The sequence below is a fragment of the Fusarium poae genome, chromosome 1 (assembly GCF_019609905.1).
Source record: "Fusarium poae strain DAOMC 252244 chromosome 1, whole genome shotgun sequence".
NCBI lineage: Eukaryota > Fungi > Ascomycota > Sordariomycetes > Hypocreales > Nectriaceae > Fusarium > Fusarium poae.
Genome location: NC_058399.1, coordinates 11224529 through 11246055, shown reverse-complemented (window position 1 = coordinate 11246055; position 21527 = coordinate 11224529). Strand labels below are relative to the sequence as shown.

The 21527-nt window shown below is 47.4% G+C and overlaps 9 protein-coding genes across 9 annotated transcripts; 4 read left to right on the top strand and 5 right to left on the bottom strand.

Annotated features, from left to right (window-relative positions):
* Positions 1-202: 202 nt before the first annotated feature.
* Positions 203-3631, top strand: FPOAC1_003656 (uncharacterized protein; the record flags this gene model as incomplete). The annotated part of the gene is made up of 5 exons (XM_044848215.1): positions 203-1281; positions 1341-2742; positions 2793-2818; positions 2873-2977; positions 3022-3631. The coding sequence occupies 5 exons, from the start codon at positions 203-205 to the stop codon at positions 3629-3631; spliced, it is 3222 nt and encodes a 1073-aa protein (XP_044714131.1).
* A 322-nt stretch (positions 3632-3953) lies between these two features.
* FPOAC1_003655 (uncharacterized protein) lies at positions 3954-4811 on the bottom strand (the record flags this gene model as incomplete). The annotated part of the gene is made up of 1 exon (XM_044848214.1): positions 3954-4811. The coding sequence occupies one exon, from the start codon at positions 4809-4811 to the stop codon at positions 3954-3956; it is 858 nt and encodes a 285-aa protein (XP_044714130.1).
* Positions 4812-5776: 965 nt separating this feature from the next.
* Positions 5777-7201, bottom strand: FPOAC1_003654 (uncharacterized protein; the record flags this gene model as incomplete). The annotated part of the gene is made up of 3 exons (XM_044848213.1): positions 5777-6612; positions 6661-6942; positions 6991-7201. 3 exons carry the CDS (start codon positions 7199-7201, stop codon positions 5777-5779), a joined length of 1329 nt encoding a protein of 442 aa, XP_044714129.1.
* Positions 7202-7620: 419 nt separating this feature from the next.
* FPOAC1_003653 (uncharacterized protein) lies at positions 7621-9655 on the top strand (the record flags this gene model as incomplete). The annotated part of the gene is made up of 3 exons (XM_044848212.1): positions 7621-8061; positions 8118-8585; positions 8633-9655. The coding sequence occupies 3 exons, from the start codon at positions 7621-7623 to the stop codon at positions 9653-9655; spliced, it is 1932 nt and encodes a 643-aa protein (XP_044714128.1).
* Positions 9656-9784: 129 nt separating this feature from the next.
* Positions 9785-10074, bottom strand: FPOAC1_003652 (uncharacterized protein; the record flags this gene model as incomplete). The annotated part of the gene is made up of 2 exons (XM_044848211.1): positions 9785-9903; positions 9960-10074. 2 exons carry the CDS (start codon positions 10072-10074, stop codon positions 9785-9787), a joined length of 234 nt encoding a protein of 77 aa, XP_044714127.1.
* A 1077-nt stretch (positions 10075-11151) lies between these two features.
* Positions 11152-14068, bottom strand: FPOAC1_003651 (uncharacterized protein; the record flags this gene model as incomplete). Its single annotated transcript, XM_044848210.1, has 4 exons — positions 11152-12828; positions 12880-13563; positions 13626-13746; positions 13806-14068. The coding sequence occupies 4 exons, from the start codon at positions 14066-14068 to the stop codon at positions 11152-11154; spliced, it is 2745 nt and encodes a 914-aa protein (XP_044714126.1).
* Positions 14069-15068: 1000 nt separating this feature from the next.
* FPOAC1_003650 (uncharacterized protein) lies at positions 15069-15618 on the top strand (the record flags this gene model as incomplete). The annotated part of the gene is made up of 2 exons (XM_044848209.1): positions 15069-15259; positions 15615-15618. The coding sequence occupies 2 exons, from the start codon at positions 15069-15071 to the stop codon at positions 15616-15618; spliced, it is 195 nt and encodes a 64-aa protein (XP_044714125.1).
* Positions 15619-16900: 1282 nt separating this feature from the next.
* FPOAC1_003649 (uncharacterized protein) lies at positions 16901-19835 on the top strand (the record flags this gene model as incomplete). The annotated part of the gene is made up of 2 exons (XM_044848208.1): positions 16901-17102; positions 17152-19835. 2 exons carry the CDS (start codon positions 16901-16903, stop codon positions 19833-19835), a joined length of 2886 nt encoding a protein of 961 aa, XP_044714124.1.
* Positions 19836-20122: 287 nt separating this feature from the next.
* Positions 20123-20761, bottom strand: FPOAC1_003648 (uncharacterized protein; the record flags this gene model as incomplete). Its single annotated transcript, XM_044848207.1, has 1 exon — positions 20123-20761. One exon carries the CDS (start codon positions 20759-20761, stop codon positions 20123-20125), a length of 639 nt encoding a protein of 212 aa, XP_044714123.1.
* Positions 20762-21527: the final 766 nt, after the last annotated feature.

Here is a 21527-nt window from a genome sequence, read left to right as displayed (position 1 = left end):
ACCCCTCTTTCAGCTCAAAGCGTCAAGAGCCGCATCTCCAAAAGTTTGTTATCATGTCTGTTCCTTCTGGTTAGCCAAAGGCATTAGAAGCAAAGCTCAACAGACCGACCCTTTCAAGGCAATAGATGATCAAAGTACATATCATCTGATTTAACGGTTGCTCTCTTTCTCAAAGATCAAGTAAGATGAGAAAGATCTTATAATGGAGCACAATCAGAGATCAGAGTCGATTGCGAGTCATGTCGCGAAAACATTCGAGTCCTTTCGAGCCTTGGAAGATGCTCTTGCCGCAACGGATAGCTTCGATAACCCTTCGGAGGGTATTGACTCAAACAACCTTCTTTCCACGTTAGAAAATGACTTTACTCGTTTCAAGATGTGGGCTGGTAATCAGGCAGCTCATCAAAGTGGCCCTTCCTCTCTAGATCATCGACTCAGGGAAGCCCCTCATCTACAACAGCAGGTCATTTATCTTCTCAAAGATATATGCGAATCTTTGGAGGACGCATCATCCAATGTCTCCGAGAGACCAGAGGACCAAACTCAAGAAAAGGGACGAGACCAGAACACCCAAGACGATGACGCATCTACCATGGACTCGGCTCAAGACGAAGAATCTGATTTCTCCGACTCTGACTCGGATCCCGACTTCGGAGCACCGACTACAGCCCTTTCAACATTCTTACTAGACATAGGGGAAGCTATAGACTGTCTCTTACGCCTCTCAGTGGCCATAGCGAACCCAGCACCCCACGAACGCTTCAGAAAACTCGGAGCCGGGCCTTCTGAGGATGTCTCCTTCTACGAGCCGCATGACATCGCCTATGTCAGAGACAAGTTCCCGAACATCTCCGATGAGTTGGCAGAAGGCCTAGGAAAATTCATCACTCGTCGACGCCAGTTCTTCAAGTATCGTCACGCCCATCATGAGAAGTTAGCTTCCGGTATTGAAACATTGGTGTCGAACAAAGAAACTGATACGGGTCGCACGGAGATTGTTCCCAAAACAGTCGCTTCTTCTCTGCCGGAACAGTTCAAGACGCTGGCCAGGTTTGATCCTCAGGCCCCCGTTATTGATGAAGATGTCCGATCGGATACCGGAATGTCGCAGACATCTTATGCTACCTCGGCTGGATTTACCTTGGAAGGGACAGATCGGGAGACGCGCAAGCCTGTGCCTCCGCTAAGGGTACCGCCACGACCTAGCGCTGCGGAAGATGGCATATTTGAGTGCCCGTTCTGTTACAGGATGATATCTGCCAAGAGCAGAACAGCATGGAAGTGAGTTCACTCGTTCACCTGAAATCTTCAATCTTTCAAGTACTAATATTATACCACAGGCGACACGTTTTTGGAGATCTTCGTCCCTATACCTGCATCTTATCTCATTGTACCAAATCAAACACAGACTTTGACCGTCGACACAACTGGCAGTTGCATGTTTCCAAATATCATTGGCGATCATGGTCGTGCCCCTTCAAATGCCAGCAGCCGTTCTCTTCTATGGCAGAACTGAGCAACCACATCAAGAATCATCATTTACCGACTGGGTCTGAAGACGAGATCAAATCAGTAACGGCTCTCGGTGAAAAACCCGCCCCAGATGATACTTCCAGCCATTGTCTTTTGTGTGGACACTCTGTCACAGGTTTGAAGAAATACGTCAAACATGTTGGCAGGCATCTCGAACAGTTGGCCCTTTTTGCTCTTCCAAGTTTAGAAACAGGGGATCAGGAGGAGGAGACAGGGAGTAACGAGCAGAACAGTGTCAAATCTGGAACAGATGCCAACAGCTTGGATGGCCCCTCCACCACACAATCCCCAATCCTTGCACCACAGAAAAACGCAAGTCATGATTTCCCTGTTGAAGTGATGGCGGAGGAGGAATTTGTGGTAGAAGAACTGGATGACGAAGAAGAAACAGACTCGCATGGTGACAACGAGAACCCCGAGGACCCGCGCAACCGGAGTGAAATAGCCCGTGGCAAGCTACCAGCCACGCACGACTTTTCGGGAAGTATTCAGGAGCATACTGAGTTCCCCGCTGCCACGCAGAACGAGCAACAGACTAAAGATGACGCAGCGAAGAAATCTGCTGAAGAATTTGATAAGGTTGAGAAGCTCCATGACGTCTATTCAAAGGCCGAGGAAGTTTCTGTTGCTGAAGCGACTACAAAGAAGCCCGCCGAGAAAGCTGAAAAGCGGGAAGAGGAACTGGAACAAGAAGTAAAAATTCGTTCATGGATGGAATTGAATACTAAACCGGACCGCATGAAAGGATCGTCATCGTCACCTCACGAAGTCCTTCTAGGGGACTCCGAAAACCACCGACAGATATCTCCTCCTGATAGTATCCAAAAACCGCGGGGAAATTTATACATGGCCAACCAAGCTGATCGTGGCACAGGTCCAGGACAAGGCCAATCCCAGCAAACTCAATGGCACCAGAATATGGCCAGCCTCTCACAAGAAGATCAAGACAGGGTCACAGAACGCGCCACGAAGATGTTTACTGCTGCCTCTGAGCAACAAAAGTCCCATACCCGCTCACAAATCCTATCCATATTGTCTTCTGCTCAATTGGCAGAGATAGATAGTCAAGGGATTGATCCTTTAATGTGGTTTTACCAGAACCAGGCCTTTCAAGTTAGAAAAGCGAATGCGGACCGAATTCGGCGGCAACTGGACTTCGATACTCTACAAATTCCACGTCACAAGCTTCAATGCGATGAGTGTTCAAAAGTACGCCTGTTCTGTTGTTTATCCTGATACTGTTACTGACCTCTCCAAAGAGTTTCGAAAAGGCCGAACATCTGAGGTTTGTCATCTATTGAACGGCTTTGTAAATGTATTGCTAAATTCAATGACTCAGACGGCACAAGTTAAGTCATTCGCCTCCCGAATTCTTCTGCCCTGTTCCGGAGTGTGGAAAGACGTTCTATCGTAAAGACCTGTTCGATCGTCATATTGCAAGGCAGTATGTCAGCACATCCTAGAAAGAACCAGTCTGACGAGATACAGCACCGAGGATGAAGGATCGCGACTTCGGGACGAGTGGGGGTATGTCAAGAATACGGGGTTTCCAGACTCACGCTGGAATGCAATCGAAGCATACGAACCTAGCGTGGGAGGGCTGTCGACAGTTGGGTCATCAGAGGCACATGTTGTTCCGATAGAGGACGAGCATTCACTACCTCGACCTCCCACGCCACAGGATGAGCATTCACTACCTCGACCTCCCACGCCACAAGATGAAACAAAGAGTCCTACTACCTGCACTAATTGCTTTACTCAAGTGACGCCTCTGTGGAGACGGAGGCCAGACGGCCAGCCGCTTTGTAACGCTTGTGGCCTTTTCCTGAAATTACACGGCGTTACGCGGCCGCTCAGTTTGAAAACGGACATCATAAGGAAGCGTAACCGTGCTTCTGGCTCTATCATCACGAATGATCCATCTGAGTCTGTCGGAGCGGGTCAAAGCGAACTTGACAAGGATTCTGAACTGGACATCAAGGGAAAATCCAAGGTTGATGATCAAGTCGACGGAGACTCTGTTGGTCGAGTAGCAACAGATAACCTTTCCAGTTACAACTCTGCCGACGAGTGGAAGTGGTTGACGGATAGTCTGTAGTAGATCAGCACTGCCTGTTCAGAGCTGCCTTAGTAGTGGGCAGCAGAAATAATAACCTCCTGAGTCTTAGGTTACAAAAATAAAAAGTCTAAGAGCTATGGTCTAAAGAGCATAAAGTGGCCTACTAATTTCGTCTCTTAGGCTTACAGCGGCCAATTTTTCTGATACCCTGAGAGCTGCATCACAGTGGGAAGACCTTTTTACCTGCAACACCAACGAGTCTATAACCGAAGATCCATCTATTCATTACCAAGCCCTATGCCAGTGGTATAAAATCGCTATTCATGACAACAAATCATACAAAATCAATCCCTTTCATGCCTTATTCATCATTGCTCCATTGCCACGCTTCCTGGATCGCCTTCCAGTACTTCTCAGGATGCTCACGCATATGTCCAACATGGTTTGTACCATCAAAAAGCTCCTGTCTCGTCTCATATCCTCTCTGCTGAGACTCAGCAATGTAACCCTCAATATCCAAATGAGAAATGATTTCATCTTCCTTGCTGTAAAGATACAGCCTCTTGGAATCCAGAGTCTCATAGGTAGTATCGTCGACAGTACGAAGAGCAAAAGCACCAGAAGGTTCACTGCCAATCAACTTTTTGAAAATAACATCCAGGGTCAAGACAAAACCCCAGATACCCTTTGTCACAACAAAAGGCCAGGGGAAGAACTTTGCAGTACCGATAGCCATTGCGTGAGACCACTTTCCAAGTCTCTCCCAGGACCAGAAGGGATTTCCAGGCGTTGAATCAAGAACCAAAAGCTGATGAGGTAGTGTTCTACCCACTTTATCCGCAAAGGCTTTGAGGGTAGTAGCATAGCTGATGGCACCAGTGTTGGACATGCTGTGCACAAGGATTGGCGCAGTCTTTTCGTCAAGAAGACCATTCAGGTTATCAATGACAACCTGCATAGCGCGCATTCGCGTCTCGAGACCTGTAAACATGGCATCTGAGATGGGACTCAAAATAATAATTTGCTTGGAGTGAGGGAATAAAGTGCGGTAGCCATCTGCGTATTTTCCAACATGTCGTGCTTGACCGTCACCCCAGCCATAGATGAGAATAGCAGCTGGATGATCAGAGGGTGTATTTTCAGGTGAATCTTGGCTGACGAGGATATTGGCGTTGAGGGCTTTGAAGCCAGCTAGTTGAGGAAGTTTTTTGCCCGACATTTTTGAGTATGATGTGTATAAGTGAGAAGTGGAAATAAAGTAGCTAACACGGGTCTTTTTATACTTAAAAAGTAGACTAGTTGATGCTTGAACACACGTCTATTGCTGACGTTGTCTTTTGCCCGTTGTCAATAGGAGATTAATTGATTACATATTATGTTGGGGCGCTGCCAAAAAAAAATAAAAGAAAAAGTCCGTCGGAGAATGTTTTTGGACGGGTTCGGACGAATTACTCGTTTGGGATCCGCCCTCACCAAAAAAGCTTTGGTCTAGAGGAATGGAGAGCCCAACAATACTGATAAGCCGAGGTATGGCTTTTAAATTGTCCTAGTAATCGGAATAGAAATCGTAAGATGGAAAGATGATTGATGGGGATGAGATGAGGCTCTTGAATACGACGTTGGGTTTAATTGATTTGAAAAGTCAAAATTAACGTCGGTTCATCAAGTGGAGACATGTTTAAAAGGGCTGGAGATTTGGAGATGACATAGCAGATATGATCTCCTAAATCTTAGGTTACAAAAATAAATAGTCTAAGAGCTATGGTCTAAAAAGTATAAAATAACCTACTAATTTCGTCCCTTATACTTTCAGCGGCTAATCTTTCTAATACCCTGGGGATTGATACGGATAATATGGATTTTGGGGTGTATTGGACTAATGTCCGTCTTATTCCAGTTCCGGTGTGTGTCGTCTTACTCAGATTATGTTGCTTACTACTACCACAGGTCATCTTGTAATATAGAAGAGGAGAAGGGCAGAAGGATTCTACTAAAGATGCCAGTGAATAAGATGCACGAGATTGGAAAGTTATATCACGCAGTCTTGTAGATGAGTTGACATTATATTCATTACAGTCAAGTTCCAATACTCAGAGTGGCGTTGAGCAAAACACGACTACTCCAATATCCTCGTATCTATCCAAGTATATTCCAAAAAACCAAGCATTAAACCAAAAAATACTTTTAAAATGCAGCCTTGATCTTCCATCCAACACGATGCACTCTCGCAGCAAGGATAAACGTAGTGCCAACGAGACAAAACACTCCTGCAAAAACCTTTACCCCAACCCAACCATTGGGTTTCTCAAGAATAGCGCCACTGATGGGGTTGGTAGTCAATCCACCGATGGAAGACACGAAAAACACAATACCACTGCGGAAACCAATCTCTTGTAGAGGCGAAATCTGAGCGACAAGAGGTGCAATGAGAGAAACGTATGCGCCAGAACAAAAACCGTAAAGAGCAGCAAAAGCAATGAGACCGTTTTGCGTGTTGCAGGGGATCCAAAGACCCAAGATCCAGATCGCGGATAGATAACACACAACAATAAAAATATTGTAGCGGCCAATCTTGTCACCGAGAATTCCTGAAATGATACGTCCAAACAGACTCGCGGCGTTGAGGATGGGAATCAAGTACTGGGCAAGATTGGGGTTCACGCCAGCTTGCAGCGCCTGAACGGGCAAGTAGTCGATGGGAATGAAAAGACCAAATGTGAAAAAGAAGAATCCGAGCGTGCAGAAAACAAATTCCAGTTCGCGGAAAGGTTTCATCATCTGCGCGCCAGAGATTTTTTGGGGTCGAGGTGGTGTAAAAGACTTTACTGTCAGGTTGGCGATGGTGAGGAGGAATAGAATGATAAAGGCGCAGATTCGCATGGACCAGCCGAAACCGACTTCTTTGATGAGGCGGGTTACCATGATGGGGAAGATGACGCCGCCGATGCTTGAGCCGGTTGAAAGAATACCAAAGGCGGCTCCTCGCTTGGAGTCGAACCATCCGTGGATGACAGATAGAGCTGATGATGTTAGTTGAGTTTGAGATGAACTAGATGGATAGAACTCACCTGGTTGGAAGATGGCAGAGACACCGATAGCAGAGCATACACCCTGTGACAGAAGAATTTGGTAGTACTCTGTACTAATAGAAGCCATCATGATACCAAATACATGCATGAAACTTCCAACAAGGATAAGCCATCGGGGACCATAGCTATCATAGAGTTTTCCAATGATAGGACCCATGCCCATAATAAAGAAAATCTGCAACGAAGGGATCCATGCGATGGTACTGGGAGAGTAGTCCTTTAGAAGATCATTCTGATAATATTCTTGGAATGCTCCGACACCTGATAAAGTTAGCTAATCAAGTTACACTGCAGAAGAGAAAAACATACTGTTGATCCAGCCAAAACTGCAAAATGATGTACACCAAGCCCCTAACACAACAAGCCAAGCTGTGAGACCACCATCAGGTGCGCCACTGCTAGCCGCTGGCTTCATAGGCTGTTGTGCAATACCATCTTCAAGATCCGACTTTTCGTTATTGTACGCTTGACCCTGAAGGGTAAGTTCCGATTGGTGAGGTGACTGCTGTGCTGCTGCCATGTTGTGATAGAGTGAATGTAACGATGAGGCTCAAATTAAAAAAGTAGCGGTGCCCAGGATGATGGTGAATATATAAGCTCCAGATCAAAGACCCTTACGAGAGCCTTATGGGGCCCAAACGAGTATATCGGGTCATCTTTGCCGGCCCTTTTACAATTATTAATCTCGCGTCGCGAGGAAAAGGATTCTGTTTGATGTTGGTTTGAGTCATCTAATTGGCTGTCTCGGTCTCGGCGGATGTTGAGGCGCCGAAACCGACACTAACTAAATGATAAGACCGCATCATTCATTCAATACACCGAGACTTAACCCCTTCGGCCGGCTTTACAAAAACACAAAGACCGACCGATATTATCAATCAAATCAATCAATCTATCAACCAATTCACCGATCTATCTGATTCTCGGCGATACGAAAACATGTCATCTCGGCCTAACCGTCGCATTGAACGGTCATGCGCAGTGTGTCATCGCCGAAAAGTTCGCTGTGACAAGAAATTACCGTGTTCGCAATGTATTCGGAGCAAGTTTGAGTGTTCCTATCCGTCTTCTGTTACAGCGCCTGTGAGAAGGGCTAGAAAGACGACTATCAATGATGTCGCTAGTCGGATTTCGCAGATGGAAAAGACTATTGAGTCGTTTCGGGCCCAACAAGATTCTACTTCGCCGCAGTCTACAACAACTTCTTTTACATCAACAAACACCCCTGTCATTTCTGGAAGTACGACTACTAGTGTTGGAGTAAACGACGATGAATTTGCAAGACAGGCTGTTCCGGGACGTCGAGAGGGTCTTTTGTTGAACAAAGGAAGATACAGTCATTATGTTAATGAAGTTCTTCTCTCACGGGTTATTGAACAGGTAAGTATGTGCAAACCTACTGTCATCTGTCATCACATCAACTTACACATATCCAGGAAGATGATGTACGAACAGCCTTGGCAACGCCAAGAGACGAACTTCCCCACGATGTCAACTCTCCCGCTTCCCCCTTCAACCCCATGGCCCTTTTATCCCCCAGTTTCTCCAACGAATCCCTTGCAAGCTATCATCCTCCCAGAAAAACAGCTATCCGTTTGTGGAAAATCTTTGCTGATAGTGTCGACGTTTGTACCAAAGTCACTCATCTTCCCACTTCGGAAACAATACTCTACACGGTGATGAGAGACCCTACAAAGGCATCAATCGAAAACTTGACGTTTTGTTTTGCTATTTATTATGCCTCTGTCACGGCTTCAACTCCTGAAGATGTGCTCATTGACACGGGTGAGGATAGAAAGCTAGCACTTCAGCGGTACAAGGTTTGTCTGGAACAATCACTAGCCCAGGCAGATTTTCTCAACAACCCTACCATCACTTTATTACAAGCCCTTGCAATATACACGGTCAGTTTACCCAAGTAAATTCAAAGAAGATAACTAATATTATGTAGGCAGCCATGCGCGTCCACAATATCAACACAGGCCGAGCAGTATGGATCATGAACGGTCTCGCCCTTCGAGCAGCACAATCAATCGGTCTTCACAGAGACGGCACCAAACTAGGCCTGTCACCTTTCGAATCAGAAATCCGTCGCAGAGTATGGTGGCACTTTCTCGAACGAGACGGTCGAGGAGCCGAAGATTATGGTCTTCAGAATCCAGGTTCTGGTCAGATGTACGGCGTCGAACTACCACGAAATCTACACGACAGTGATATCTTTCCCGACATGAAAGAACTTCCCCCGTCAAGACCGGATTTCACACGAATGACTCTTCCTCTATGCAACTGCCAGGCCTCTCGCGCTTGGGCTCAATTATTTCAAATGAGTTGTTCTCCGGGGGGGTTGCCGAGTGAAGAAGTAAGAAAACAAGTTATTCAAGAAGCAATGGATAAAGTGGAGGGTATTCTTCAACGCTGTAATCCGATTATTCCTGAACAACGAATGCAGATGCGCATCTCACGTTTAATTCTTCGAAAAGTCGACCTTGTTTCCCGTCGCCAATGGCAAACTCTCCGTCAACCCGACGACAACGAATGTCTCGCCACAGAAGCCGACGTCGCCGAAGCAGTTGATCTTCTCGAACTAGCCAACGACATGTGGCGTGACGAAGACATGATTTCTTACCGATGGATAGCCAGGGCGTTTCCGCAGTACCACATGATGTTGTATATTCTTCGACACTTGTGTGTGAGGCCAGGAGGACCGCTTGCCAAGAGGTCTTTTGCGGCTGTTGATTTGCATTTGGAGAGTTTTAGGAGTAGTGGGAGTGGGCCGTTGAATGGGTTGAAGTGGACTGTTCTTACGACGTTGAGGGATAGGGCTTTGGTGCTTATGCAGAGGGTTGAGAGGGAGAGGCAGGTTGAGGAGGTTGAGGGTGGGGGGTTGCGGGATGGGGATCTTGCTTTGTTGGATTGGACGACGATATTGGAGGAGTTTCAGATGGATGTGGAAGACTTTTCGCTGATTTTCTGATGGGCAATATGGCTAACAAGTACACAAATCTATATACTCATGGCGAGATGGGACAAGAGAGAACTCTGGACCATGTCAATATCTCCGACGACTGCACCCCGACTGCGCCCCCGACTACACGCCTATCAATCAACAATTCCATCTGGCCTCGTGCCAGAACAGTGACGGTGTACATCGATTCGAGTTCTTGGGGTCCTCCAGAGTATGCATCGCGACATACTCAAACAGTGTCTCGTCTTCTTTGGAATCTAGGGCCAACTGTCACATAAGTACTGGTTCATTATCATTGTTCTTTGAGCCTTACAGTTTGTCCAGCGAAGGTTGTGCTGCTGCCAGATGGAGATGAGTGCCACGATCAGCTGCAGAATACCGAATATGATCGTGACGATGACTTCTGGGGATGTACTTGGTTCACTCATGACATAAGGCTTGGAAAGGTGTTCTTGTATTATTGTAAGATAAAAGGATATACTTTGAAAGGGAAACTTGAAGAGGAAGAAATGTGTCGGTGTAGATTTTACTTTATAGGAATAGATCCTACAGACTTTTTATTATCACTTAGTTATATTCCGCTGACCTGACCTGAATCATCCCTGTATTTCCGGTCTCTCAAATTGAGTACCTATCAGATTTCCAACCAACAATAGGCTGAGCACAGCCATGGAAGCAATGCAAGTACCCGTGCCGTGTGCATCATACCTTGTCTAGCCGCGTTTCCACCTCCCTCGTTGCTCGCACGTGCCTCTTCCGTCGTCTATGTCAGTGTTAACTGGTGACATTCCCACTTTATCACAAGTGTCGTTAAGACCAGGTCCGATTTATTTCAACGCCGTGGGGCTCGACCGGAACTCGGGTCGCATATTCCGATCACGTCCATCAGAAAAGAATTGTTTTCTTGTTGACATACTCTTGTAGCATATATCTCGTCTATGTTTAACTTACTTCTTATTGTCATTTTCTATATTTTACGTATAGAAGACATCCAGAGTTCCTACATAACAACTCCATCGGCTCTACGTAAAGTTCACTATCAGGGAGGCCTACTGATCTTGGCTAACCGCTGGCATTGCACCTATCGCAAAGGACCCTCAATACCGTGAGGCAGCTTATCCAGCATATGCTGTTTCGGACAGTTAAGCCCCATGAAAACCGACTGATGAATGATGGTCAGAAACGAGGTTCCTCAGACTTGAGTTTCAAATGGATATGAAAGATTTTTTATTTATTTTTCTCAGAAATAACAGAATAGATGCAGAATGGCGAACTTGAGGAGAAAAGGAGTGTTGTGAAGCTAAGTTTTCATGTCGTTGAACTCGTTTCGCAGTCTTTCAGCAAGACTTGATTCTTTGCAGCGCGACCAATCAATGACGGCTCGGCCACTGATGCAAAACTGATGTTTTCCCAAGAGAAAGATCCCAACAGTCCAATCATCCGTTTCGCAAGTGCCTTGCAGGCAAAATCTAGGAACTCTGTGGGACACCGGTAGTTTTGTCTGGTCAGTCGGTGCCCGCACCAGGATCAACAGACGGGACCGTCACAAGAAGGCGGCAGATGTCGGCCTCTGGGAGGGATGAGATGGGCTCGTCGCCATGATAATCGTCAAATTGAAAGCGTATATCCTTCTTCTGCACAATGGCATTGGCCAGAGAGTCAGCGGCAGTAAGCAGTGTCTTCATGTAGGGGGTATCGAGGGCCGACTGGAACTCTTGCAGCCTCGTGGCTGATGATTGTTTACTGCCCAGGCCGTTGCAGTAGTAACCGGCAGTAACGTTAAGAGCGTGCACCCTTTTGTTTCGGTAAGGTATAAGGGCGATAACACCCATGCCTATGCCTATGCCTGTTGCCACAGAAACCCATTGGGCTCCCTGGCGTAGGACTTTGTTGATATATTTTGACACTACTGCCGCGTCCTGTTGCCCGGACTCTGATGAGAGTAATTGTTGGATAAGTCTTTTCCTGACGACGGTATCATGTCTGATTTGACCGTCTCCCTGCGCCTTCTCAATTCCAGCGTCTTTCCACAGGCGATGAGCGAGGTAGCAAAAGAAACGCTGTCTGTAATCGGATCTCTGTTTACTAATAATATGACGATCACTTTTTACCATTTCGAGAATAGCGTTTCGCATAGCGCAGGTTGCTGGGTCTTCAGAATCGTTACTAGACGAAAGGTCTTTCTCAAGTTTACTTACGCCGCCGCCGTTAGAGATGTCGTTCTGATGGCCCTTGACGGCAGCTAAAAAGTCGACTAACGCCTGTCTTGTGTGGAGGATGGCGGCAAGGCCGCATCTGTTGTGTGCTGGCAGAGCGACGAGCTGGTCCCTACAAAGTGGGTTCGACATATAGAATGTGTCAAATTGGGACAGATTCTCATGCCGTGTAGAGGGTAACAGGGAGGACACGGTGGTGTTGGGGGCAGTCGCACTATCTTTATTATTGTTGACACTCTTGTGATTGGTGCCTGGGGATAGGCTCTGAGACTCCCGCTCCCGGACTGCTGGCTCTTCTGGTAAGTCTGCAGATACAGACGTTGGCGTTGGTGCACGTAACACGACGGCGTCTCTGCGGCTCATCCGCTGCGCTGGTTCGGCTGGCTCTTTGGTGCGGTGGCGTATCTCAGGTCGGGGAAGTGTTTGTAGAGATGAAGAGGCAGTAACGGTTGTGTGGCTCTGCTCTGCAGCTTTACTGGCTACCGCTGGAGCGCTTCTTGGGGGAGGCTTTTTGCGCTTGGCCGAGTTCGTTTCGGCGGGTAATGCTGTCCTTTTCCTCTTGTCGCCATTGTTTGTCCTGGTCGTCGCGTTATCTCCGCTGCTGTTGTTTTGCTCCCCATGCCTCTGATTGCCGCTGCCATTATCGTTGCTGTTGATGTTGCACTCGCGTTTCTGTTGGGCTAATTGTTGGAGGAGAGTCTGAACTGTGGGAACCGCCCGGCTACCGATTTTGGGTGAGTGGTTGGCGTTGTAGTCACGAACGACAGGGTGATTGTTACATTCCTCACATAGCTTCGCATCTTCTAAAGCTATCATAATATCGGGATCGTCTGGATACAGAAGATTGTGAGATGTGGCAAGTGATGATGTAAGGCCGATGACCATGTGATATTCCGATGAGGTTATAGTCACGTACTCGCCAGGGCCTTGCACTATGACGCGGTACTCGATACCAGCCTCCGATAGCTGATTTGGGGAGCATAATATGCCCAAGTGCCTTATGAACTGGTCGCATACTTGATTTGTCGGTAGACCTATCTTGCGCAGAATATACTCCTCAAAACTATTCCGCGAGCTGTCGGGGATAATGATCCAGGCCTTGTATCCAATGTGACAAAGGTTGAATGACCGGAGTCCGTTGTCCTCCGTATGGAATGGAGTGACGCCGTTCTTGTCGACAATGTGCAAATACACCTGTGTATAGTCGGGAAATTCTGGTTGTTGCGATAGCTCATCTAGCCGTTTTCCCGGATGCTGGAGGATTGGGTTGTGTAGGCTAACGGAAGCCCCGCTACTGAAAGATGTAGCCGTGATGTTCCTATGGGCTTGGGCGATCAAAGCCTCAATAGCTTCGTGAGCTTCCTCGATAGTAGGCCGACAGTCATGATATGAGAAACGTGGCCATTGAAACTTGGACCTTTTTTTTAATTCGATAGATTTAGCAAAGGCCAGAACCTCTCCTTCTCCTTCACCTTGACTTTGGCTCAAGATATCGGTCTGTGTCTCATACGATAGTTGCGTGTCGTCTTCAAAATTGAAGAGGTGGATGTGGGTTTCAACTTTGTTGGGATCGAATTTAATAGGAGAGGCATAGCCTTGGCCCTGGAATGTAGGTAACTTTGCAAAGGACTGTAGGATGTCCGGCAGGTGTGCGCCTGACTGATGGCCGGCGATGAAGAAGTTGCTGTCTTCCGGTTTGATCTATATAGGAGATATGTGTCAGCTAGTGGTTACGTTATCAAAGTGGATATAATATAGCTGACCTGGAATTGACCAAGTAAATCGGTTGCTTCAGGGTAAGAGTTGACGACCATTTGGCGTGCGAGGCCTATTTTGTCCATGAGATCCGTATTCCCTGGCGACCGAAGTTTATAGGCTTCGGTTCTAAATTCCACAGTAAGAATTCTGCTAAAAGTTGACGGAAGGTAAGGATGTGCACGTACTCCGCGGTGACGAGCTGTTCCATCAGTATTACCAACCAGTCCTCTTCTGACCGTTCAGTCACGATGTCACGGCGACTAGGATGATCATTGGTAGGATGATCATTGGTAGGGTGATCATTGGTAGGATGATCATTGGTAGGGTGATCATTGGTAGGATGATCATTGGTAGGGTGATCATTGTTAGGGTGATCATTGGCAGGATGATCATTGGTTTCGCAGAGAAATCCCATGGCCATTTGGGCCATCGATTGGAGAGTTGACATTTCTGCCGTAAGGAAAAGCGAGATGGATTTGCGGGGGCTAAAATTTTAATGGTTTTGCCTGCTGATACTGTAATGTCGTGATCATGTAATGTGTAGTTGATGTATGGGAAGAGTTCCAAGGTGAGGATGTGATTGTTGTGCTGCTGTACATATACCATCAATGACTAACAATGCTACCTAGCCAATGGTCGTTAAGCTTGCCACCAACAATACGCGTGGTGACCAGTTGGCGTCGCGTCCATGCAAGTGCATTCCATAGGTTGGTCTGACGGGAGAATAGTACTTTTGATTTTGCCTTGTTGGTCTCGTAACAGTATGTATTGGTTTTGCTTTTTGCTTGGCTGGCTGAGTTTCCAGTCACGGTACGTTTGATCTTGTTCCTCATTGGTCTTGTTTTTTCTGCTTGCATAGGAGGCTGACTTAGTCCTGCAAACTGCATAACAAATAAACGCAAGTCTCGAGTCTCTCTGATCCTTCTTCTTTGTCCTTTCCACGGAAATCGAATACTCCACGCTCGAAGCACAATTTTTGCTGCATAAAGTCACCCCCCTGTCAACCAACCTCCGGCAGCCTACTCTGCTGTTTCAACCCCCGGTTCCGATGAACAGCTGCCGCGTCGTTATCGACAAGATGATGACGAGCGTGTCAGAGAAGAATTGTCCATGGCAGAGAATTCCCGAAGATATAAAAGCAACAGTCTTCTCATCATGGATGTAACCGAACTTCTCAGCTACACCATGCACAAACAACAGTCATTCCATCAAGCCCACAAGTTAGCAGAGTCGCTGATTGGGTCCAAGAAAGCCACCTTCGGAGAGGAACATCTATCTACTCAAACGATCACAGGGACTCTATACCGGACTTCCTTATTTATCATCAAAATCAACTTTTGATTGGGAAAGAGCATCGAAGCATGCTGACAAATCGAGGCAAACTACAAGAGACATGCAAAAAACAAAGGCGGTTTCAAAAGGCCGAGGATTTGTGTGTACAGTTGCCAATGGCGAGCAGCACCCCTGAACACTCCCTTCTTGATCTGCACATTGATAGAGGCTGGAGATCTGGTAACACCAACATTGGTGACGACAAAAAGGCTCTTGGTGAGAACATGAATACGCTCGTAATGTTGATTCTTATGGAAGTGATATACGACGCTCGAGACAAGTTGTCAGAGGCTGAATGGTCTGAAGAGTAAGAATCAGAGTTGGAGATGGGTTGAAGGATGTCATACCTCGACAATACTGTCACTCGTCAACAGTTACGCCGTCGCAACTCAATACGTAGTTTATGACATAAACTCTTGATATGGGTACTCGGTTTGCTGCTAAGAACGTGGACGATGATATGTCTATGTTATGAGCAGCTATATTCTGAAAGGTAGAGCATACTAATGAAGATCTCATGAGCCTTTAATTTCTCTATCTAAGGTACGAAGGAAGCAGTAGGCTGGTTTGTTTAACCAAACAGCCTCATATGTGACTGGTAGCTCTACCAGTGTCAAGGCACGAATTTGCTGACCAATTAACCTAGGTTCAAAAGTTTTTAGGTGAACAGCAAGCCCGGACTGGACAGACCTTATTCTGGTAGCCAGTCTCTTACAAAACTGTATTAATGCTTCCTGCAGAAGGATGAATTAAGCACGCAGTTGTAGGCTTATCTAACTTGAATTACAGAAATAAACAAGTCAAGAATAAGTCTCAACGGCAGTCGGTTTAGTAAATCTTACACAGGCATCGGGATACCAGAAAGGTTGACCGTTGAGGCAAGAGACGAAAATTGTAGATCTTTTCTGGTACTTACCAGACGGGCAAAGATACATAGCTTTTAAAATCATACAGCTTGTATCGTGATATCAAACGATATTGAGGACAACCTCAGATTGCTTAGTTGACTTTTCTAACAACCAATCAACCAGTTTTGGATCGACAGGCCCTCTAAGGGTCAATTATAATGTACATGCCTGTTGATAAATAATTAAAAACCCGCGATGGTATACATCTACCGATGTTGTCATTCTGTATTGTAAGCGCTTTATAACGGATCAGCGCTAACAGAGAAAGTTAGGAATCATCCGAGATGCATTCCAAACCAATACCGTGCTGTTTCTCGGCAGAATGACAGACAGGCCAGGCCAGGCCATTCCACGGCTGATGGGTAACAGAAACGTAGACCTTTTGGATTTAGGTTACAAAAATAAATAGCCTGAAAGTGTAAGTTCAAACGTGTAAGCTGGCTCGCTAATTTCGTCTCTCATACTTTCGGCAGTCAACGTTTCTGGCACCCTGAAGCATGGGTGGCATCAGCCAATCTTGTGTTGAGTGGATCTCCGTTGTTTTGGCCCGGGCCCGGACCTGGACCTGCCTTGATTGATGGCCAGCCTAGAGCCACCTCCACCTTCTGCATCTCATCTCCATCCATACCAAACCAAGCCAAACCAAGATACATCTTTAGCTTGCATCATCTTCAATCATTCGTTCCTCTGTCGTTTTCATCCTTGCATTCTGGCTTACATCGCATCGCATCGCATCGCATCACGACCACTGTTACAACCCCCGTTACAAATCTTCAACAAGAACCGTACATTCCATCATCATTACCTTCCGGGTCATCCATCTCGCATTTCCTTGTATTGCGACGCCACATCTAGACCTTGTTCTTGTTTCGTGTTGCGCGTCCTGCTGTGACACTCGACTATCCACCGGCTCAACTTTTCGAACCGTTGAACCTCCACCATCCGCATCATCTTCCCTGACCGCTCCAACGACCCATATTGATCCTCTCTTTTCTTGGGGAGCTTCTCCATCTACAGGGGCCCGAGGCCTTGCAACTCCAATGTCGAATAAGAACGAAAGCGTATCCTCCATGGATCCCTTTTCACCTGCACATCAACCCGACGAGGGGTACTCCGAAGACCCTCTAACACCCACCGTTAATCAAGAACTCTCGACCGCCCTCGCTACCCTACGATCTCCATCCGATTTAAGCACATGGCTTGTCGCAAACTCGTCTCTTTTACCCCTCCAAGTCAGGACAGGTACGTGATGCTGACCAAAACTCTAGCATGGACATGCTGACAAGTATAGAACTGACCATGGCCCTGCTCGACAACCTACCTACGTCCGTCATCGCCGAGATCGTTCACCGTCTAAACCCGAGACTCTACATCGACTTTATCCAATATCTCCCCGCCGAGATCTGCCTCAAGATCTTGGGCTTCCTCGATCCAGTCTCCCTCGTCGGTGTCACGCAAACATGCCGCGCTTGGTATGAGTTGGCCCTAGACAGGAAGCTCTGGGAGCGCCTATACTACATGGAGGGGTGGAAGACCATTATGAGCGAGATTGAAGCCTGCGAAACAAAGGTCAACAATGGTCTGGAGTACTCGATTCGCCAACTTAACCGATTGCAGTCGACGCAAGACGCTCATCCCAACAAGATCCGTGCCGTTGTGAATCCCGATGAAGACCTCGAAATGACGGATCGCGACCGTACACCTGGCCCCAGTGAAACTTTGTCCGGTGGAAGCATGTTTGGCAGCCCTTCGTCATCTTTTTCATCGAGCAGACCTGCAATTGTGCCGATGGGTGAGATGGATCTTGATGGCTTGAATTCTAGAACACCGAGCTTAGATCGAACCTTGTCTTCGTCTTCAGATAGCAGAGGAAAGCGCAAGGAACCGAGCGGCGAGCCCGAGTCTTCAGTATCTCCCATGTCCCTTGCCGACGCAGCCAACACTTTACCACCATCGCCACTTTACATCTGGGATGTCGGCCGATCAAGATACCGTATTAACTGGCGCTATTTATACTCCATGCGACGCAAATTGGAAGCTAATTGGGAGCTTGGGAAATACAGCACTTTCCAATTCCCTCACCCCAATTTCCCTGAGGAAGGACATCAAGAGTGTGTCTATGCGTTGCAGTTCGACAAAGACTATTTAGTGAGCGGCAGCCGAGATCAGACAATGCGCATATGGAATGTGCACACCCGCCGACTCGTCCGACCCCCGCTTACAGGACACATGGGCTCCGTTTTGTGTCTACAGTTTGATGCTGACCCAGAAGAAGATCTGCTTGTCTCTGGAAGTAGCGACTCTAACGTTTTCATTTGGAAATTCTCAACGGGAGAGCTGGTGCAGAGATTGACCAGAGCCCATCATGAGTCCGTCCTCAACGTGCGATTTGACAAGCGCATTCTAGTTACATCTTCCAAGGACAAAACGATCAAAATCTTCAACAGACGTCCTTTGAAACACGGTGATCTCGGATATGGAAACGACGTTGTTGGCCCAGTACCTACCAACCTCCGAAGATATGGTTATGAGCCAGACTTGGCTCAGGAGCTTCCCGTCAAGCCACCATTCACCATGATCGGCCGTCTGGATGGGCACAGCGCCGCCGTTAATGCTATTCAGGTTCGCGATCGCACTATTGTTTCTGTCTCTGGTGATAGACACATCAAGGTTTGGAAGTGGCCAGAGCAAATTTGCACCCAGACAATTCCCGCACACGACAAGGGAATTGCATGCGTTGAGTTTGATGGGCGCAGAATTGTGAGTGGCAGCAGTGACTGGGAAGTGTGCATTTTTGATGCACCTACTGGTCTCAAGGTTGCCCAGTTGCGAGGACACGCACACCTGGTTCGTACTGTTCAGGCGGGTTTCGGTGATCTACCATACAGCACAGCTGAAGACGAAGCTGAGGCCAAGGCAGTGGATGCCGAGTATTTCCGGGCTCTCGAAGCTGGTGAGATCGACCATAGCATGGATCGAAGACGTCGTAGAGACCGTCGGGCCAACGCTGGTAGCTCACGGCCTGAGGACGTACAGGCATTCGGTGCCAAGGTACCTCCTGGCGGTGGTGGTGGAAGAAAGTACGGCCGCATAGTATCTGGTTCTTATGATCAGAGCATCATCATTTGGAGACGTGACAAGGAAGGCGTGTGGAAACCTGCACACCATCTCAGACAGGAAGAGGCTGCTGCTGCTGCTCAACGCGAAGCCGCTGCCGCATTGTCGAGCGCAACATCGAACGTCGCGATAGCTCCCTCGCTGGCAAGTAGATCGTCACATACGTCTACCATTGTTCCGCGCTCTCCACCTACAAACGGCACACCATTGGGACCGTCGATGCTACGTGATCATCATGGAGATGCTCATCGAACAGCGACTTCATACGAAGTGCTCATTGATCAAACCGTACCACTTGGTCCAATTTCACTGCAACAAGTACTTGCAAAGTACCCGATTGCGCTAGCTCATCACTCTTACTTACAGTCCGCCATCGAACGAGAAACTTCGCCTTTGATTCGAGCTCAACTAAGAGGAGTAGTCACGGATGCTTTGGCCAATCTTCACACCCGCCAAGCACCCTTGCGACATCAATCCAGTTCTAGCAGCTCTCAACAAACCTCCACCGATAGTGGTCGCACTAACCCAAGGTCGAGTATCGGGGTACCTCATCCGGCCGCTATGCCCAACCCTGCCAACCTACCAGGCGCTCACGGAGCTGTGCAGCCACCAGCCGCGGCTAATGCCAACGGACAAGGGGCGCCACCTGGACAGCCAGGTCAAGCACAGAATGCAGCTGCTGGCCATCATCCTCACATCGCTGCAGCAGAAAACACCTCGGCGCGAGTCTTTAAGCTTCAATTTGATGCGCACAAGATCATTTGCTGCAGTCAAACGCCAACAATCGTCGGATGGGATTTCTGTAACAAGGACCCAGCGTTGGAACAGGCTGTCAGGTTCTTTGCAACTGTGGACTAGATTTGCAAGACGAGTTTCAACGAAAGCATCATTTCAAGCGAGGGAGTTGGCGGGTTATAACGACCGAGAGGGTTATATGTATCAAGTAATTCGAAAATCGTCATCGGAAATACAAGTCGTAACGGACCTTATATACAATCACAATGGAAATAATTGACGGCAACACATGTTTCAAGAATGAAGTTGATATTCGATTTGTGGTGAAATGATATGCGTGATGACCATACTGACCCTTCCTAACCAACGCCTTGTCCCATTAAATCCCTGACAATCCATCATACTGTCTATTAACCAGCAACTTGCTTCACCTTGTCCTCAGTCTGAGGCGGCTCGTCAACAAAATCGGGCACAACTTCATCTTGCAAGAAACCCGGCACAGCACCACCCATCTCATGCTCCATCTCAACCTCCATCCCCAAAGCCTCCAACTCAGCATCCAACTCGTCTTCCTCAACATCATCAGGAATATCATAACTCCTCGCCAAACTCTCCTGAATCTCATTCCCCACATCCATCAAATCCGCCATCTCATCCTGCAGCCGTTCAATCTTGTCAATATCAATCTTTCCATACTGCTTCTTGAGTTCCTTATTGGTGGTCTTCATAGCGTCAACCTGCGTCATCACGTTCTTGAGGTTGTCCTGCATGTTGCTAGCCTGCTCCATGTTCCACACCTGACTCTCGAGTTTATCCTTTTCGGCCTCGTACGCTTTACGGCGCTGGAGAACTTTGAGCGCTTTTTGTTTCATCGCTTGTTTGCCGGGTCCGTCGCGCATGCGGGACAGCTTTTCTTGGTATGCGCCTAGTTCGGCGTTGAGGGCTTTGAGTTTGGTGTCGAGAGAGGAGATGCGGGTGTCGAGGTTGTTTATGGCACCGTTGAGGGTGGGTTTGGGGCCCGTGGGCTTTGAGCCGAAGAGGCGGTTCATCTTGGGAGGTTTGTGGGTAGTTGTTTTGTGTGTAGATAGGGAAGTTGGAGATGTCGGGGGATATCGTGGTTGTGGTGTTGATGGTTAAAGGTTGAAATGTGGTGGCCTGGAGGGGATGACGTTTCGCTGGGCACGCGGCTCAAAGGGTGGCGGGGCAAATGTGGTTCACCCCCAACATGACATGGGGATCTGAGACTGATTCTGAGTAAAGTTGCTACCCTATACCATTAAGCTTTCAGGGTCTGATGACATGTGGATTAAGTTTTGGGTGTAACTGGAAAACAATATCCAGTGTTTAAGCAAATCCAATGGCTATACATGACTTCCAAACTCTGATACTGACTTCATCTGTCGCTCTGTAGATAGAATTCAACATACGTAGGTAAAGTTCAAAGAAGTAACACTGGTCCTACCACAACAACGTTATGAGACTAGCCTACCAGCCACATAGCAACCACTTTTTCTTTCAGCATAACTTGAGATGAAGTACTAAAATAAAAAATTTTGGTCTTAAAAAACAGGGAATATTTGTTTTATTATGTGATTTGCTTTTTTTCTACGTTTATACGGTTGAAGGCTAGTTGTCGCAACTGGCGCATTTCAGATCCAAAAGTAAACAAACTTTCATTGATGTGAGCGTTGAGACCCTGACCCGGTCTAGTCTAGCCGCTGCCGCTGGTTCCCGCTCTTGGTTCCGGGCTTTGATCACGGATGAACGCCATGATAAAAAGTATTTTGTGACACTCTGGATGAACATGTGGCTTTT